Source organism: Copadichromis virginalis, linkage group LG18 (assembly GCF_057382275.1).
Source record: "Copadichromis virginalis isolate Kocher_CV1m ecotype Utaka linkage group LG18, C_Virginalis_male_GT1.1, whole genome shotgun sequence".
Taxonomy (NCBI): domain Eukaryota; kingdom Metazoa; phylum Chordata; class Actinopteri; order Cichliformes; family Cichlidae; genus Copadichromis; species Copadichromis virginalis.
The window spans coordinates 17921139-17939394 of record NC_140635.1 but is presented as its reverse complement, the minus strand read 5'-3'; the positions used below and the strand labels follow the sequence as shown (position 1 = coordinate 17939394).

General features: G+C 40.2%; 1 protein-coding gene across 8 annotated transcripts in view; it reads right to left on the bottom strand.

Moving 5' to 3' along the window:
- cacna1eb (calcium channel, voltage-dependent, R type, alpha 1E subunit b) overlaps positions 1-18256 on the bottom strand; it is a 70131-nt gene that overhangs the window by 44757 nt on the left and 7118 nt on the right. For 6 of the 8 annotated variants that reach the window (XM_085439877.1, XM_085439878.1, XM_085439882.1 and 3 more), the window contains exons 1-2: positions 13591-13714; positions 11884-12023 (exon numbers count right to left, since the gene is read on the bottom strand). In XM_085439877.1, the coding sequence (XP_085296003.1) occupies positions 11884-12023; positions 13591-13683 (233 nt within the window). In that variant the 5' untranslated portion in view covers positions 13684-13714. Of the gene's footprint in view, positions 1-11883; positions 12024-13590; positions 13715-18256 lie in introns of those variants that run through there. The other 2 variants (XM_085439884.1, XM_085439885.1) reach the window with 1 other exon arrangement.

Here is an 18256-nt window from a genome sequence, read left to right as displayed (position 1 = left end):
AGATCAACCCCAACTCTAACTTTTACAATAAAAAAAACAGGCTTTAAATCACCTTTTAGTATTCTTCTTTTTAATAAATAATGATAATTTCTTAAAGTTTCCATTTTTTTTTTGAGTGTCCTTGGTAGGGCTGCACGATTAATCGTTAGAAAATCGCGATCTCGATTCATACTTATGTGCGATCTCATTTCCAAATGACAACGATTTAAAAAAAAAAAAAAAAAAAAAAGACGACGATTGTACCGCATTTTGATCCGGGACGTACTCTGCATGAAAACAAGCGCTCACTCTTCCTGCTCAACAAATGACAAGGGCGGAGCCTTATACCGTGATACAGAAGCTGTGCCGTGTGATGCTAAAATTAGCAGGGAAAAAACAACGGAGAGCACGTCAGGGATGACGAGAAATATTTATACTGGAAAAGAAAATCGTGAGAGAATCGTGATCTCAATTCTAAGCCAAAAAATCGTGATTCTCATTTTATGCAAAATCGTGCAGCCCTAGTCCTTGGTTGAATTGTTTCAAACATCAATAATTTGCCCTGTTTATACAGCAGAAAATTCCCATCTGAATTAATGAAATGGAAAAATATCATCAATGTAGCAAAGCTATCAGTGATGTAATAAGATAATAAAAGAGGTGGAATAGCTGCACACATGCACTCTAAAGACCTGACTCTGTGACAGTATAAAAAGCGGGCTTGTGTTCACACCGAGAGGCTAATCTCTTCCTCAGAGGCTCTTTAAGTGAAGCACCGTTGCACAGTATTGTACCACACTGGCTCTGGAGAGGCTGAATTCATTACATGCACAGAATGCAGCCTCTCCCACACACCTCCACCTACACGAAGAACACCACCAAAAACTACAGTAATCAGCAGCATCACGTTGCTTACCAGTTCGGCACAGCTCCGCAGATGGCAATGTGCAGCTGAATCAACATTAACATAATGCATCAGCAAATTAATGGCTTTGAATTAAATCTGGGGAAACATAAACTATGTGTCTAATGGCAGCGTTAATACTCTTCTGCTGAAATGGGATGATTACATAAAGTGTACTCATAATTAGTCATAGAATAAATGGTTGAGTATATGTTTTCCCAATGAAAACCCACCTGGGACCGTAAGCTATTGTTTATTTGATTCAATTATCAGTGAAATTAGAGGCTGAGACCACTGCAGCAGCTCTTTTACACCGCGTGATGCTGTCAGGGATCTTGGACGCTCATAATTCCTGAATTATTTCTTGGAGCCAATGACAGCAAGCGCCCGATTTGAAATTTACCCCAAAGTTTCGAAGGTAGACTTCACCAAACCTTTAACACAGACACACACACAACCGACATTACCAAGCAAGCAAATCGGCACCAGATCTCCAGGACTAGACTGTCATTGGTACGTCTACTACTTGTAAGTTTACCCCCTAATCCCTCAGCTACTGTTCGATACTGTACTTGAAAAGCTACCATCAGATTTGGTCAGAAGGATAACAGACGATAAGTCTCCTTTTCCTCGTCACCAGCCCAGAGTGAGATTTGACAAAACGTCACCAAATGTTAACAATCATGTTTCTGCCTAATCAAATCTGTGCTTTAGAGAGTGGATATCACCCTTATAACAGTGAGTGAATAAACCGAAGCTGCTCGAAAAAACCTCTCAAACACAACTCTAGAGAACAACAAATGCCCCATCTAGTCATTGTAGCACCAGGAGGCCCCTTCAGTGAATGAGCCACGATTTGAAACTTTTGCAAAAATGCACCGATTGCCTTTTTTAAACATTAAGATAGTAAAAACAGTATACTCTCTGTCAGCTCTAAGATTTTAGATAATATGATGTAATAAAACTATCCCTGAATAATGTAAATAGAACCTGAGGTGAAGAACAACATGTGAACAACATAGTGTGTGAAAAGTACCCCCCCATGATTCAGTAGTTTGTAGAACCACATTCTGCTTGAAGTGTGACTTTATAGGTCTCCCACATGGCTGTGGAGGCATTTTGCTTCAGCTCATTGAGGTTTGTAGCTATTTGTTCATGTGCAGCTCTGTTAAAGTTGCACCACTGCGTTTCACTCAGATTGAGGTCTGGGCTGGCTCCTTCAGCTGTTCTGTTGTAGATTTGCTGCTGTGTTTGGGATCATTGTCCTGTTGTGTGATCTTATTTGGTCAAGCTTTAGCCGTCAGACACATCTGACTTTAGAATACTTTGTATACAGAAGAGTTCATGGTCGACTCAGTGAAGATGCCCAGACCCTGTGACTGCAAAACAACCCCAAATCATCATCACTCCCCACCGTGCCTCGCAGTTGCTATGAGGTGTTTGTGATGATGTGCTATGTTTGGTTTTCATAAATATGATGAAGTACATTATGGTCACACATCTCTATTTTACCAGGACAGTACTGCTGTATCATTATGAAATGTTCTTCAAAACCTCATTAATTTGATGTTAGATGTGTGAATTTTATTCCAGTACTTCTCGTAATGTCACTTTGCAATGAGCATCCTTTGGTGTAAATTTCTAGAAACAGCTCACACCAGCCTAACCCATTTTAACCCTTACCTCCAGATTATTATTTCACCTTTGTGGCCCTTTCCTGTAAATCAAATAATAAATAAATCAAATAATAGCAAATGGGTTTTTGAGCTTCTTATAAAATCTAAATCTTTTAGCTCCACGCATCACTGCGCTCACTGTGCTTGATGAGAGTTGAGCAGCGATAGTGTGCAGAAAATGGTTGATGGGGGAGAGACGCTAAATGTATGTATGACTTGTCTCACTCCCGTGTGTCTGTCTCTGTGCCAGATGGCATAATGAATCACTCCCAACTCCCACCCAGCTGTATTATTCATCCTGTCTAAAGAGCAACAATTTTAGCAAAGTGTCACACTCGCAGAGGTATGAGTGCAGGCACAGCTGGGATCAATATCATTATGACTGACGAGGGAGTTGTCAGAACTAATCTACCAACAGGAGGGCAACAGGTTCACTGGCAACAATTTGTACCTGTGACCTCAGAAATAGAGTAATAAGCACACACATGCACACACACACACGCCTAACTCATCTGAGAGTCATTTCACTGCTAATCAAAGCATCGCGTCCACCTGTGCCAATCTGTTTGCTGCAGGATATAATTGACCATTTTAGGAATCCCAGTGATTTAAATTGGATTGTGGGTAAGTTATTCTAGCTGTTGTCCTTTTTTTGCTACACACTCTTTGCTCAGATTAGGGATTTTAATTGAGCTCAGTGTCCCAGCAGATTTGCTTCTAGCAATGCATTAATATGAAATGAAATGAATGCCGCCAGCGCTGGCCCAGTGGCCTCGATTATATTCCCAGTGGGCCTCTATGACACATGTGTGTTTTCTTTTAAGTCTGACTTACTTGTGCTGTGGCACCAGAGCCAGAGCGTCGGAGTGTGTGCGAGTGAGGGGGGCGGCATATGTACCATCAGAAAATGTGTCAGATAGGTGGCAGGAAACCAGGTCGTCCGTTACCAATTCCAGCCACAACTGGATTTGGTAACACAGAAGATCTGTTAGCTGCACAAAGTACACTGACAACTTTGAACACACTGTAAGTGACATGATTTGAAAGCTTAACATCAATCAGGAAGTTCTCAAAAACTACCCAAAATGCCACATTCTTAAAAGTAACTCGACATGTCCAATCAGTGATTGCACAGGTGAGATCATACAGAAACTCTTAACCAGACATCACTCCTCAGTCTGTTGTTGTTGCTCTTTAACAGTGTCGGGGGAGGAATGCAGATCCTCTTTAAAACTCAGCTAAATTTGCTAAACGCATCACAAGGAAACGTCTCGTTCTGCACAAGAACCCCTGTGACTGGTTTCTGATTATTTTATTGCACGTGCTGGTCGAGGTTGAGCTGGCATTTTCCAACCCAGCAGTCGGTGGCATCACACAATACGGCTTCACGGTTATAAGCCCATTAATGGGAGAACAACAAGCAGAAAAAACCCCCCAAAACAACAAAGTTCTGTGAATTGCAGTCTAGTGGAGTAGAAGAATGAGTGCTAATAAATAGCATAAAATGAAAGTGAAATACAACTATCTTCAAAATTGTACAGTACTTAAGTAAATGAGAACTCCACTGACTCAGCATTGTGCTTCTATAATTTTGTCTGACTCACTTTACCCACAATGCTGCTGAGAGCCCGCAGTTCAGCCGGAGATTCTGGTGTGTTGTGCCAACCGTGCCTAACGTCAGTCAAAAGTCTGGCAACATCGCTTCTTGTCATTCCACTCCCTCTGATTTTATTTTATTTTTCAAACATTCAACAGGTTATGCAGCTCATTCTGGAGAGACAAGTTTTTCCCACGTATACGTTAGTTCTCTCTAAGGGGGAAACCAGAGACCATGCAACACCAGGGACTTGTAGCGATGACTAGCAATAAAATTGCTCGTCCTCAACTTTGAACTGACACCATTTAACCAGTAGATACAGAGGATATTTCTGGTTAACACATAATGAGAAGGGAAAGACACAAGAAGTTTACCTACACAATCACAGCCAGGACTGTTTGCTACTGTCCATCTGACAGATACAAAGCAACAGGCGAAACACTAATCCCTGCAAACTACACTTTAGAACACTATGAAATAAATCCTTTAACCCCGACAATATCCTTTGTATGGTCACATTCATGCAGTGCTCAGACCTGGTATGAAACAACAGTACAGTGAAGCTCAGTGAATTACAAAAACTGGCAAAAACCTTCCCTACATACATGTAATGTCACTTTTTGTTTTGAAATCATCTATTACACATAATATATATAATTTGTAATGATTTCAGTGTCATAGAAATAATTCCAATGAGCATTATAGATACTGATAATCCTGGTACCCCAGGCAGTTTCTATAGTAGGTTTCATCCAGATTGATTAATTATGGTAAATGGCCTGTATTTGTATAGCGCTTTTCTAGTCCCTAAGGACCCCAAAGCGCTTTACACAACCAGTCATCCACCCATTCACACACACAATCACACACTCTGGTGTGTTATAGTTATATAATTATCACTGTATAAAATAAAAGTAGGTTCTGGAAATACTTTTTACATATTTCATACTTTACAGTAAAAGGGGACTCTATCAGCTCCATATTTTTATTCTTGGATTCTATTAAAGTTGCTTTGTGCGATTGACTGGGTGATGGGTAGTCCCTGTGTTCATCCACTGTCAGAAAACTGTCTGTTTAAACCAACTTTCTTCTGAGTGGTTGCCCCACACAAACAGAAGGTTTGAACAGCAGGTTGGGGTTCACAGTCAAAACTGTGTACATGAGATGACCATATTAGAAATATCTCCTCTCAGTGACATCATACAGAGCCAAGATTAGAAAAAAAAAACTTACTGAACAAGATATTTAAAGCACTCTGAAGTCATAGGGATTTCTTAACTACAATACTTGAAACTTTGGCCATGTTTATATGAACATCCACGGCTTTAACAGTATATCTTTGACAGAAAATAAGGAAAAGTACAACAGGTTAAAGATGAATCACCAATTGTTTTTCAGAGCTCTCTGTGTTTAAGACATCTTTTCAGATTTAAACAATAATTCTGTGATATTAGGTACAGAACAGGCTGACTATAGTTGGGTTTGGTAGTGATAACCTCTCTGAACAGTACACAAACTCCACTGGAGCTTCAAGTGATAACCTACAAAATAAAATAAAATGCAGCTGTGGTCACCCTTTTCTGCTGCAACGATAACTGGTAAATACTGAAGAGACGTGTGAAGAGACAACAGAGACGTGAATTGTGCTGCTGGTATGGTTTCTGTAGCTGTTTGAAGGTTCTGAATTTGTGAAACCTGCTTGGCAGCTACATAATTACATCCTTTTTAGACTTCGTCCAAGCATGTTTAGCTCAGTGCTATAAGTTAGTGCTTTAAGGTTTAAGTTCTAGACTATCCTGCATGCCTGTGATGTCCTATAACAGATAATCCCTGGTTCTGCCATACTCCACTAACAGAAAAATATGTTTTTAGCTCCTGAGTCAGATAGCGCTTTGTTTCTTTTAGCCAGACAGTCTCTTAATGAAAAAGTTAAAGCATACAGGGAGTGCAGAATTATTAGGCAAGTTGTATTTTTGAGGAATAATGTTATTCTTGAACAACAACCATGTTCTCAATGAACCCAAAAAACTCATTAATATCAAAGCTGAATGTTTTTGGAAGTAGTTTTTAGTTTGTTTTTAGTTTTAGCTATTTTAGGGGGATATCTGTGTGTGCAGGTGACTATTACTGTGCATAATTATTAGGCAACTTAACAAAAAACAAATATATACCCATTTCAATTATTTATTTTTACCAGTGAAACCAATATAACATCTCCACATTCACAAATATACATTTCTGACATTCAAAAACAAAACAAAAACAAATCAGCGACCAATATAGCCACCTTTCTTTGCAAGGACACTCAAAAGCCTGCCATCCATGGATTCTGTCAGTGTTTTGATCTGTTCACCATCAACATTGCGTGCAGCAGCAACCACAGCCTCCCAGACACTGTTCAGAGAGGTGTACTGTTTTCCCTCCTTGTAAATCTCACATTTGATGATGGACCACAGGTTCTCAATGGGGTTCAGATCAGGTGAACAAGGTGGCCATGTCATTAGTTTTTCTTCTTTTATACCCTGTCTTGCCAGCCACGCTGTGGAGTACTTGGACGCGTGTGATGGAGCATTGTCCTGCATGAAAATCATGTTTTTCTTGAAGGATGCAGACGTCTTCCTGTACCACTGCTTGAATAAGGCCCTCTCTGCCCTTTACCAATCCAGCCACGGGCCCATCCATCTGGCCCATCAAGACTCGCTCTCATTTCATCAGTCCATAAAACCTTAGAAAAACCAGTCTTGAGATATTTCTTGGCCCAGTCTTGACGTTTCAGCTTGTGTGTCTTGTTCAGTGGTGGTCGTCTTTCAGCCTTTCTTACCTTGTCCATGTCTCTGAGTATTGCACACCTTGTGCTTTTGTGCACTCCAGTGATGTTGCAGCTCTGAAATATGGCCAAACTGGTGGCAAGTGGCATCTTGGCAGCTGCACGCTTGACTTTTCTCAGTTCATGGGCAGTTATTTTGCACCTTGGTTTTTCCACACGCTTCTTGCGACCCTGTTGACTATTTTGAATGAAACGCTTGATTGTTCGATGATCACGCTTCAGAAGCTTTGCAATTTTTAGACTGCTGCATTCCTCTGCAAGATATCTCACTATTTTTGACTTTTCTGAGCCTGTCAAGTCCTTCTTTTGACCCATTTTGCCAAAGGAAAGGACGTTGCCTAATAATTATGCACACCTGATATAGGGTGTTGATGTCATTAGACCACACCCCTTCTCATTACAGAGATGCACATCACCTAATATGCTTAATTGGTAGTAGGCTTTCGAGCCTATACAGCTTGGAGTAAGACAACATGCATGAAGAGGATGATGTGGACAAAATACTCATTTGCCCAATAATTCTGCACTCCCTGTATAATTTGTTGCAAACTCTTACAGATGCCTAACGAGAGAATTTGAAAGCAATCAGTACCGCTCAGGATGAATTATTTAAACCGATTGAACGCTTTGACCTTGCAAATTCTGTGAAACTCAGTCAGCAACACAGCTGTTGAGCATTTATGCCGGCCTTAACTGGTCTGTAAACGTGATGCTGATGTCCCTTTTATGTAAGAGGCAGAGAGAGAGAAATAAGAAACACAGAGGAAAAAAAATATGTGGGTGTCAGATTGAAATGAGATGTCAACATGCCAACAGCAATCTTCCCTGAATGTAAAATAATGTACACTTAACCATAAACAGCATACCAGCAATAACAATGGGCAACTCCCGCATGATTAATTCACTAAAGCCAGTTTTATAGGGAACAAATTAAGACTCTTGGTGTTTTTCTACAGTCTGTCTTCTTTTTATCTTCCTTTTTCTACCGCTTGTTTTCTGTCTCCTTTCTTCTCCATCCATCCACTCCTTCTCTGCTTTTGCATAACATCTCCGGCGCTACATTCACATTTAATTCACAGAGGTCCTGGGGGCGAACCAAAGCAGGTTTTAGACACAACTGCCAATCCACTTATCCACCCACCTATTCCTGACTGCAGAGCCTGACTGTGCAGTGGAAACACACACTTTTCTTTGTGTTATGTTTTCCTGCGGATCTATGGAGTATAAAGATGTACGTGCTTAGGAAAAACAAATATATCAACAACAATCGAAGACCAGCCCAGCGGTCGACCATTCCTTACTGTATGTCACCCAGGCTTGCAGCACGGTGGGATTTAAAGCCTTTCAGCTTAAGGTATTAATAAATGTTGACATAAACAGAAACAACTACATGAAAGCGCCAACATAACTCGACAATAGGTGTCTGAAATCAATCTTCTGCTTCAGCAGCCAGCGCCTGTAAGTAAAAATTTACTCTGTCACTAAAAGCTGTGATTTGTGATTAAAACCTAGTCAAACGCACACATAGAAACACACACAGAAAAAATTAGAAAATTTCCCAACCTGGTAGCGCCAAGCAAAATTTTAAAATGTAAAGTTATAGGTGGAAGAAGGGGATGGGGTGGCTAGATGCTATAAATACTATATTAGCATTGGTAAGCATTTAGCTAGTGAACTAGCTAAACTAACCATCATCAGGCACATAACCACAACTTCCATCCATCCATTCGCTTCCGCTTATCCTTTTCAGGGTCGCAGGGGGCGCTGGAGCCTATCCCAGTTGTCATAGGGCGAGAGGCGGGGTACATCCTGGACAGGTCGCCAGTCTGTCGCAGGGCTAACACACAGGGACAGACAACCATTCGCACTCACTTTCATTCACACATTCACACCTAGTGACAATTTGGATTATTCAATTAACCTATCCCCACAAGCTGCATGTCTTTGGACGGTGGGAGGAAGCCGGAGTACCCGGAGGGAACCCACGCAAACACGGGGAGAACATGCAAACTCCACACAGAAAGACCCCGGCCTGATGGTGGAATTGAACTCAGGACCTTCTTGCTGTGCGGCAACAGTGCTAACCACCGTGCCACCGCGCTGCCCCATAACCACAACTTCTGATCTTAAATCACTGTCAGTTAGCTAAACACAATACATGTTAATTGCAAACATGGCATTAGAGTACTTACTAAGGCATCGACTCCTGCACATTAAACCTAATTCCCGCTACAAGTCAGAGCTTTTGCTGCTCAGCGCTATTGCTAATGGCAAGGTAATATAATACCTTCTAAAGCTAGTGGAACAGGTAGTTAGCATGTACAGTATGTACAGTTAGGACTGTTAGACAATGTGAACGATAACAAAAGAATATTTTAGTCTCTGTTTAGATAACTCCTAGCTTAGCCTAGTAAGGAAAAGGGCTTTAGCTGGTGTAAATAACACATTTGTCAATATGCAATTGTAGATTGAAATGGCATTTATGTTGTGGTTTTTATTCTTAACAGGTGTCCACACAGGCAGTGGCGACCATAGACGATTCAGTTGCATTAAGCGACTTCAATCAACGATGGCTAAAGTAACAGCTGGCGATGTGGAAAGAGCAGCTCCCAAAGTTAGATTTTAAAGGTAAGCAAAAGAACCAATTAATTAATGATTAGTTTACAGTACAGTGGTAGTGTCCATTCGGGGAGGTATTTATTGTTCAACTACTAGTTCTCCAAAATCATAACTGCAAATTGTTCGACATGGAAGATGCTATGCGACAGTCAGAAGCTGATCTGCTGACAAGTGGTCCAGAGCAGGAAGGGAAAAACAAAGTACATACAGTGGCTGCACTTTTCATTTCTTTGAACACCTGGTATCCATTTAGCTCTTTGTTTGTTGTAACTTCTCTGCAGCTGCCTGATGTATCAACAATAACACAAGGAAAAGTAGCACACAGACAGATTGTACCACATATTTTTGACTTTGACCCCTGACAAAAGACGCTCACTGTGGTTAGACAGGCAAGTCCGAAGCTGCCCACAGGCTGCTAACGGACTAACAACATGCTACCCCCAGTGAACTATAATTTTTCCCACTGGATGTACCTGTGTGCCAATTTTTGTTGCTCACCTCCTGATCAAGTAGGAGGAGTTGGTTTATTATAGTAAGATTATAATCCTGATATCGAGAGGTCCTGAAATGTCCATATGTAACTAGGTGCTGGAGAAACACTCAAACTAGATCAATGAAATCACTTACTGGCAACTTCATTAATGTTATTATTTACATGAGTCCTTCATGGCAGACTTGAAAAATGATTGGTAAGTATCCAGACAGACAAACAGGAGAAGAAAAAAGACTGCAGGAAGCTTGAAAATGGAGTATGAATCCAAAGACTAAAGGGAAGTCCACCCCAAAAAAGATCTCCATAAAATGTTCTTATGCTGTGTTTTAATCGATCGAGCCGGTGTGCTGTAAACTTTGTGGTTTTATTTTCAATAGACTGATCAAATCAAGAAGTCTAAAGTAGTCATATCAGGCACCCCTGTTTCCAGATGTTAAAGCCATGTTACTTTATCTATTTTATAATGTTATGCGACTTACTCTTAATAGCACCAAATCACAACAACAGTCACCTCAAGGTGCTTTCTATTGTCAGACCCAACAATAATACAGAGAAAAACTCAACAATCAGACGACCTCCTACGAGCAAGCACTTGGCGACAGTGGGAAGGAAAAACTCCCTTTTAACAGGCAGATCTTAACTCACACTGATTTTCACTTCTTCAACTTCGATCGCATAAAACTTTCCAGTTAATCTTAAAAGAAATAGCAAAGAAATAGCCAAAAATCTCTGTTTTTTTCGTAGAAAGTAAAAGATAGAAGCCTTGTATATAAAAAACGACCTTATCGTTAACCCCAAGTGGAATTAAATCAGGACAGGCGAAAACTAAACACGACAGTGCTGAAACAACTCCATCTGCAGTCTTTACGCCAATCAGCTGCAAGATTCAAAGCACTAACAGGTGAATAACACCGATCATTCAGCTATGAAGTGAAGGTTTTTTGGGGACGTCATCACAACCTTGCACATATTACCAAAACTGCACCAAGACAGCTCTTACAGCTCTCAGCACCTCCAAGCAGGACAGTGTTCCCCAGCATGGAAAACCTACTCAAGAAACCTGTTCTGACTCTATGAACATGACGAGGAGGATGACTTTGAACCAACCTTCAAAATCTTAGAATTTCAATCTGATCGCGCCTGTTTGGGATGCACCCAAATTATGTGTTGCCAGTGTGCTAGTGCCAGACACCAGCGGACACCCATAAGAGTCCAGTGTCTATGCCTCACAGATGGAAGTAGTTTTTTTTAGGGACGAGCCATATTAAGGTGGTCTTATTGTTACAGTTCATATACTGAATGTGAGTTTAATGTCATATTATGGGTTAAATGTTTTCAATTTCACGCTCCAATCGCAGCTGTACCATCAAAAATAATTCATTTGCTACCCCATGATTGGTCTCTTCTCAACAGCTGCAGCAGAAGAGTCTTGTGCGTGATGTAGTATTTTAAGCCAAGATGACAGAAAGAAAAACTAAAATACTGAAATCTGGTTACATTAACTACATAAACCTACGGGATTGTTAAATTCTGTTTTAACCATTTTCAAAAGAAGATGGGAACACAGGCAGAAACTTCGGCTGCTTCTCAAATTCCCTGCTTTGCTCAGATCTGATTGGCTCCCAGTCAGAGAGTTTATGGCGATGTTCAGAAGTGATATTTCTTCCTCCTCCAAAAACAGATTTCTCCAGTATGTTTGGCAAGTAATAACTTGACAATGTTTGAGACAAAGACTTCTCACTTTGTTGAAAATTCAGGTCGTCAAGGAGACCAACTGATGTTACTCACCCACTGAGCACGACTATGAAGTCCATGACGTTCCAGCCATTCCTTAGATAGGAGCCTTTATGGAAAACAAAACCAAGTGCCACCAGCTTGATCCCTGCCTCGAAGCAGAATATCCCAATAAAGTATGGCTCAGTCTTCTCCTGCGGGAATGACATGCATATATAGGTCAGCAGGGTCTTCAGAAAAGTCATTTTACACTTTCAAATAGACAAATATACAGACTGCACTTGCTTAGACAGACAGAAGAATGAACAATAAGATATTTAACAATGCTTTTTTTGTACCTCGTGCCTTAGAGTGAATGGAAACAATTGAAATTAAACTTCCTTGACTTAAGAAGAACGTGGGAGAGGGGAGTGAAGTGGGGGAAGTGTGTTTGGTGAAACCTTAATTACCATTTCCAAAAACTGTTTTCTTCCTCCGCCTCCTGCTCCTAAAGTAATAATCTCAGTGAGGAAGGTGTGGATGAAGTGGAAAAGCTCTACGGCTCACACTGCACAGTAAAACATCACCCACTTCTCAGAGATCCAATTATGTCTAAAGAATTTGATGTAAATGTCTAACATATTCTAATTCACTCAGTTATGTCACTTTAGCCACCCTGTAACTCCTCACTGCCTCCTTATTAAAATCTAATAATCTCAACTGGCAAATGGTTAATCTGCTTGCAGCTAATTGTGTGCTCTTAACTCAAAGGGATGTTCTTTTCATTGATATTATAAATCTTTACATCATTATTGAAACCTAAACATATTCTCATGGTGACAATCACTCAGCTTTGTTTCTTGTCACAGACTGTATATAAAAGATGGACACCTGAAAAGTAAAGTCAGTGTGGAAGTTCCTTATACTGGTATTTATTGCTACTGACCAGCAGGGGGCAGTAACTCTGGTTGCTAAAAAGAAATCTACAAGTGATTGGCCTTACATCTCATTTAATTTACTACATCACTTTTTTTTAACCTATATTATTAGATGTAGTGAACTCCATCGCTGTATTCATCCTTGCAAAATGTGGTCACCTGGTTAACTTGTAAGCTAAACTGGTGCTCCAGTTATTAACTTTTCTTACCTGGCAAAGGTAGTACAGCCACCATGTCCATGTTGATGACACAGTCATGCTAGCTGTTACTTCCATTTCAATAACATATCACTACATGGGCTCTGGGACTTCCAGATTATACAGAAACATGTTGGAAAAGCTTGAAAAGATGAGACTTTATGGAAGAAAAATTGCAGTTTTTTTGTTTCAGATTTCAACTTCTTCTACTCCTATACCAAAGCCCATGTGGAGGTTTTGGCAATATAGTGACCCTTGTTATTCAGGAGATCACTGCAGCGCCCTTAGCACCAGTCTACACAGTATAATCACAGCTAGCTGGCTACACAATCCATGTGGCAGTCCTAAACAAGGCCAACATAATTTAGAGCTTTAGAACATGGCTAACTTGTAATTTTGTTTTTTTCAGAGCTGCCCGTGTTTTTATGATGTATGGTGTCAAAACACCCAAACGGCAACAGCCAGAAATGTTCAGTTTAAGGCATAAAATGGGATTTTACAAGCTAGTGGGTGAGAGCATGATGGCTGTGTATATCTTTTATATACATTTTGTACATTTGTGTGTGTGTGTGTGTGTGTGTGTGTGTGTGTGTGTGTGTGTGTGTGTGTGTGTGTGTGTGTGTCGTGACAGCAGATTTTGTCCTCACCAGTCTCTTTGCCATGGGGGTCTTATCCTCTCCGGGGAGGTGCTGCTCCAAGGCCAGGACAACACAGTTAGCGGTGATGGTGGCCAGGATCATGTACTCAAATGGTGTAAAGGCCGCTAAGTTAAGGAAAGTTTTTTTCTGCACAGTGCAAGGACAAAGACGCCACATAAAAACAGATAAAGCTGATGACACAAGACAAGTTAAGTTCTCCTGGAGTTTACAGCTTGAATACACTGACGGCAATCACAGTTTTTCACACACGCAGCAATTATTGGAAATATCGTAGCGAATGTTTTAAAGGTTCAGTGGTTCAGTGGAAGGTAAAATAAATAAAATAAAAAAATCTAGACGGATGTATGAGGATGATTAAATGACAGATGAATAATGGCATGGTTCATATTCTCTGGTATTGGAAGCAATCTGTTAGAGAGATTGCGGTAACCATGGCAACCTGCTTTTAAAAGTGCTTTTCATGAAGAGAAAGCGATCAGGTTAGGGAGGGAATGAGAGCACTGTGAAGTCACCTTGGCCTGAGTGGTCTACTGCACAAACTACAGGCAGAAGTTCCCGCGGCTCCTTTCACTGCCAACAACAGCCGACGCCGCAGCGGACGACACAGCACGCGTTACACATTGTCTTTGTATGACAAACACGCGTGTTCAAACATCATCTGCTAGCACCTAAAGAAAGGTTGCTCCTCAGACTGCTCAGTTTTAGGCTAATTCAATTCATTGTGAGGTTTTAATGAGCGAGCTTTTCCAAATGAAGCCAGAAGCAATCCAACATTCATCTGCAATCAACAGAAAATGACTCAACATCAAGTTTGATAATCGCTTAATCATTTAGGACATTCTTCAAGAAAGTAGGTCACTCATGCTTCCTGCTTTTCTAAAGTTTGAATTTTCTGTTTTATTTGACTGCAAAGCAGTTTTGGACCGATGCGGACCCCTGTGAGGTTATCACGTTGAACTTCAGAGAGCAATCATTTTCTAAATGATCATTAACGTCAGCTCTGATAAGAGGTGATATGTATCTAATATGAAAATAATGTTACATTTAAGTCACTCTCATCCATTATGAATTTCACCTTTATACTTAGAGGATAAATGTACAAATAAATGATAATGGAAGGTACTGAAGGCTTAAATCCCGTGTTTGAAGGTGTTTTCAAACTGAACTTATTTAAAAGAAGTTAGCAGATCAACAGCAAAATAGAAATTATTTACACGTACAAGCAATGATGATTTGCTGTTTTTCTTTGTCTCTTGTGACATTAAATACTTTCTTTTTGAAGTCTTAGTTAGACAAAAAAAGAGTTATGAAATTTGTCATGAGATTTTTTTTAGAGTCAGACTAGACAAAAGTTGGCACATAATATGGTCGGTGTCATATTGTCCTATTTAATTCAATTTATATAGTGCCAAATCACAGCAACATTGGCCTCAGTGTGCTTTTTTATTGTAAGGTAAAGACCGTATAATAATACAACCTATGAGAGATACTTTGCTGCACATGTTGCAGCAAACATGCTTTGTAATAGATACTGTTTCAAAAATCCAGTATCAGTCAGCTTGATTTGTTATCCATAGAACTGATAAGTTAAAAATAAATAAGAAAAATCACAGATGTACCAACTGTAAAAACAGTGTGTAGTTGGCTCTAAAATATTAATATTAAACCATTTTTTCCTTCAAATCAGTGATTTTAAACTTAGTGGTTTAAATGCAGAATATTAACATAACTTAAACTAACACAACTTGACCTGAGTGGATCATTGCCAGTTTTCTTGCGAGTGAAACATCTGTCTGCACCTGTATACATGCATGGGCCCAAGGGTTGCACAATATGGACATGAGCAGTGGCATACGCTGCGTGTGACTGTATGCACCCCAACACTTGTGACTTTCAGTCTCTCAGAGTTCCCATGAGGTCGGAGCTCCTCATTATTAATTTTCCTGCCATGAGTGAAATGGGGTCACTGACTCACAAGGGAGCGCTGAGATGAGGACCTCTGGGACCCACACTGACTCACATTGACAAGTCCGCATTGTTGCCATTGAAAGTGGATGAAAATAGCTAAAGTGGGAAATACTTAATGGGCCCACTCTGTTGCTAACTGTTAACTGTTACCTGTTAAGTATTAGTTATTATGCAAGTTTTAGCCCAGTTACATGAATCACGCTCACTGCTTATAGCCAGAACATCACTCTGTCCAAGAAGCAGCTCTTCTGCATGTGTTGTATCAAATCAAATCCATGTCCAGGGAACTTAGAACAAGACTAACCCAATTCAAATTACTACACCGAATTTACCGCTGAGCACATAGATTATACAGGGATGTCAGACTAGGGTGGGCACATATGATTTGTAGTTGTCCTAAAACCCCAAATTTTTGGACTGAGGTCGGTTATTCCCTTTTCGCCAAGATTATTCGCCAAGATGATCATTCTGGGTAATCCATCACCCCTCATACAGGCTACTGAATAAAATGGAGAGATTTCACCTGAAGTGGGATCCATACCTTTTCAAAAATAAAATGATCAAATTAAAACTTAGAGTTAGATGGACACTGGGATCCTATCCTTAAGTCCCACATAGATAAACCACCACCGCCACCCTTTTTTCTCTCCCTTTCTCTCTTCTTTAGTTTGGTTCACATCTCCCCACTGCTCTACTGTCGTGCTGATGCTATTTCTGCCTCATGTGGTTTGTATTTACACTGGACTGGTGGTGTTTTTCCAATAAAAATTCAATAAAATATTAATTAATAATAAATCAAAATAAATCAAATCAACCATATAATAATAATAATAATAATAATAATAATGGTAAATAAATGGTAAATGGCCTGCATTTGTATAGCGCTTTTCTAGTCCCTAAGGACCCCAAAGCGCTTCACACTACATTCAGTCATTCACCCATTCACACACACATTCACACACATAATGATACGTAAAACTGAGCAACAACCAAATCAGTGTAGCACTCAAAGTAACAGTTATTCGAATAGCCTATTGCACTTCCTCTGCCGCAATTTCTACTGTCTAAAGCCCAAATGAGTTTACACAGCCAACAGCAGTCAACGCAAACATGCTTCATGTCCTTTGTGTCTACAAACACAAAGGACATGAATAATTTAATGAAATGACTTAAATGATGATGCAGTGATTGATTTCCTTCACTGAATACGAAGTAAGCAGGCAGTAAAAACATATTTGAAGCTAACTCTTTACACTGCAATCAATTATAACCAGGCAGTTCACAGCTTGTTTTGTCAAAGCTACATTAAAGGCATTTGACAATAATTAATGTGATGGATAATGGGACTAAAGAGAGTGTCAGGAGTCTGCTAGAAGATCTTAATGTTGCATGCAAGTAAATGGAAACAAATGGCTGTCTGCAAGGCAGAATGATGTATTTATAATCTACAGGATATAATGCAAGCAAAACATGTCAGCAGTCGTGATTTGTCCCTCCGTGAGATAAAGATTGTAATATTGAAAAAAACAGCTGGCACTGATTTTTATGTACTAAATCATTTTCTTTAGATCAATTAAATCGATTGATTACTGTAGTTATAAAGACTAATTAACATGCAGGAGGCTGGGATGGTGCAGCTTATTTAACCTGATTATTTTTTTACCTACAAATGTCCCAGTCATTGATAATTTTGCACAAATTCTAATATTCTGGTATACATTTGCAGCAGCATACACTCTATCAGTGCACCGCCAATCAGTGTAGCTCGTTCCTGTAGATTTTGAACCTCAAATCTCGAAACTTTATTCACTCTGTCAACACTAATGACAGTGATGCTCTCACAGCCCACGATCCACGGCAGTACTACTGGCCAGCTCTCTCCCACATACCTCTGCCTCGGTGATACCGACAGTCACATTACCATGCTGTCAGTGGCCAGCTAGTCTTGACCACTAGCCCCACTCCCACACACCCACAGAGCCTGTGGTTAGGTAACAGTGGGAGACTGGCACGCGGCACTGGAGGGGGTGTAAGACAGGAGGAGCAGTGGGCAGATATGGCAACTCAGAGGTGCTGCCAAACTGATTTTGGTATCAAAACACTGAAGCAGGAAAACAAGCCAAACTGGAACAGATAAAATACAAAAATAAATAAATAAAATTAAATAATACTAATTTGCAAAAGGGATTGTGCACGGTTATGCATGGCTGCTGTATCTATGTGATAAATAACTTCCCAGATACGCTTTGTTAGATTTGCACTAGTTCAGAAGAGAGAAACTGTTGGCCAGTTCTGCAGCAGGAAGCGCAGAAATGCTGCCTGGTAGGTTTGAACTGACACCTACTCATGGCCAGGTTCATATTCCAATGAGCACTAAGGCATCAGAGATGTGCCTACATGCCACCCCCACAGTGAGCAGAGCTGCTTCTAATGATCACCACATGCTAACTTTCTGGCTGCTGCCAACAAAAAAAATGGAGCCCACAGATGAATTTAAGTTAGTTAGCAGAATTATGAACAGGTTAGAAATCAGAATTGAGTTTGATGCTTTCAGGAGCAGCTGGAAATCATAAAGTGGGTTATGGAGACGCTAAACACAGAGATGTAGGGTATATGGCAGCATGCACAACACAGAGACGGGACTGAGATTTAGAAGGTGGACTTTAAGAGGAGTTAGATTTTTTCC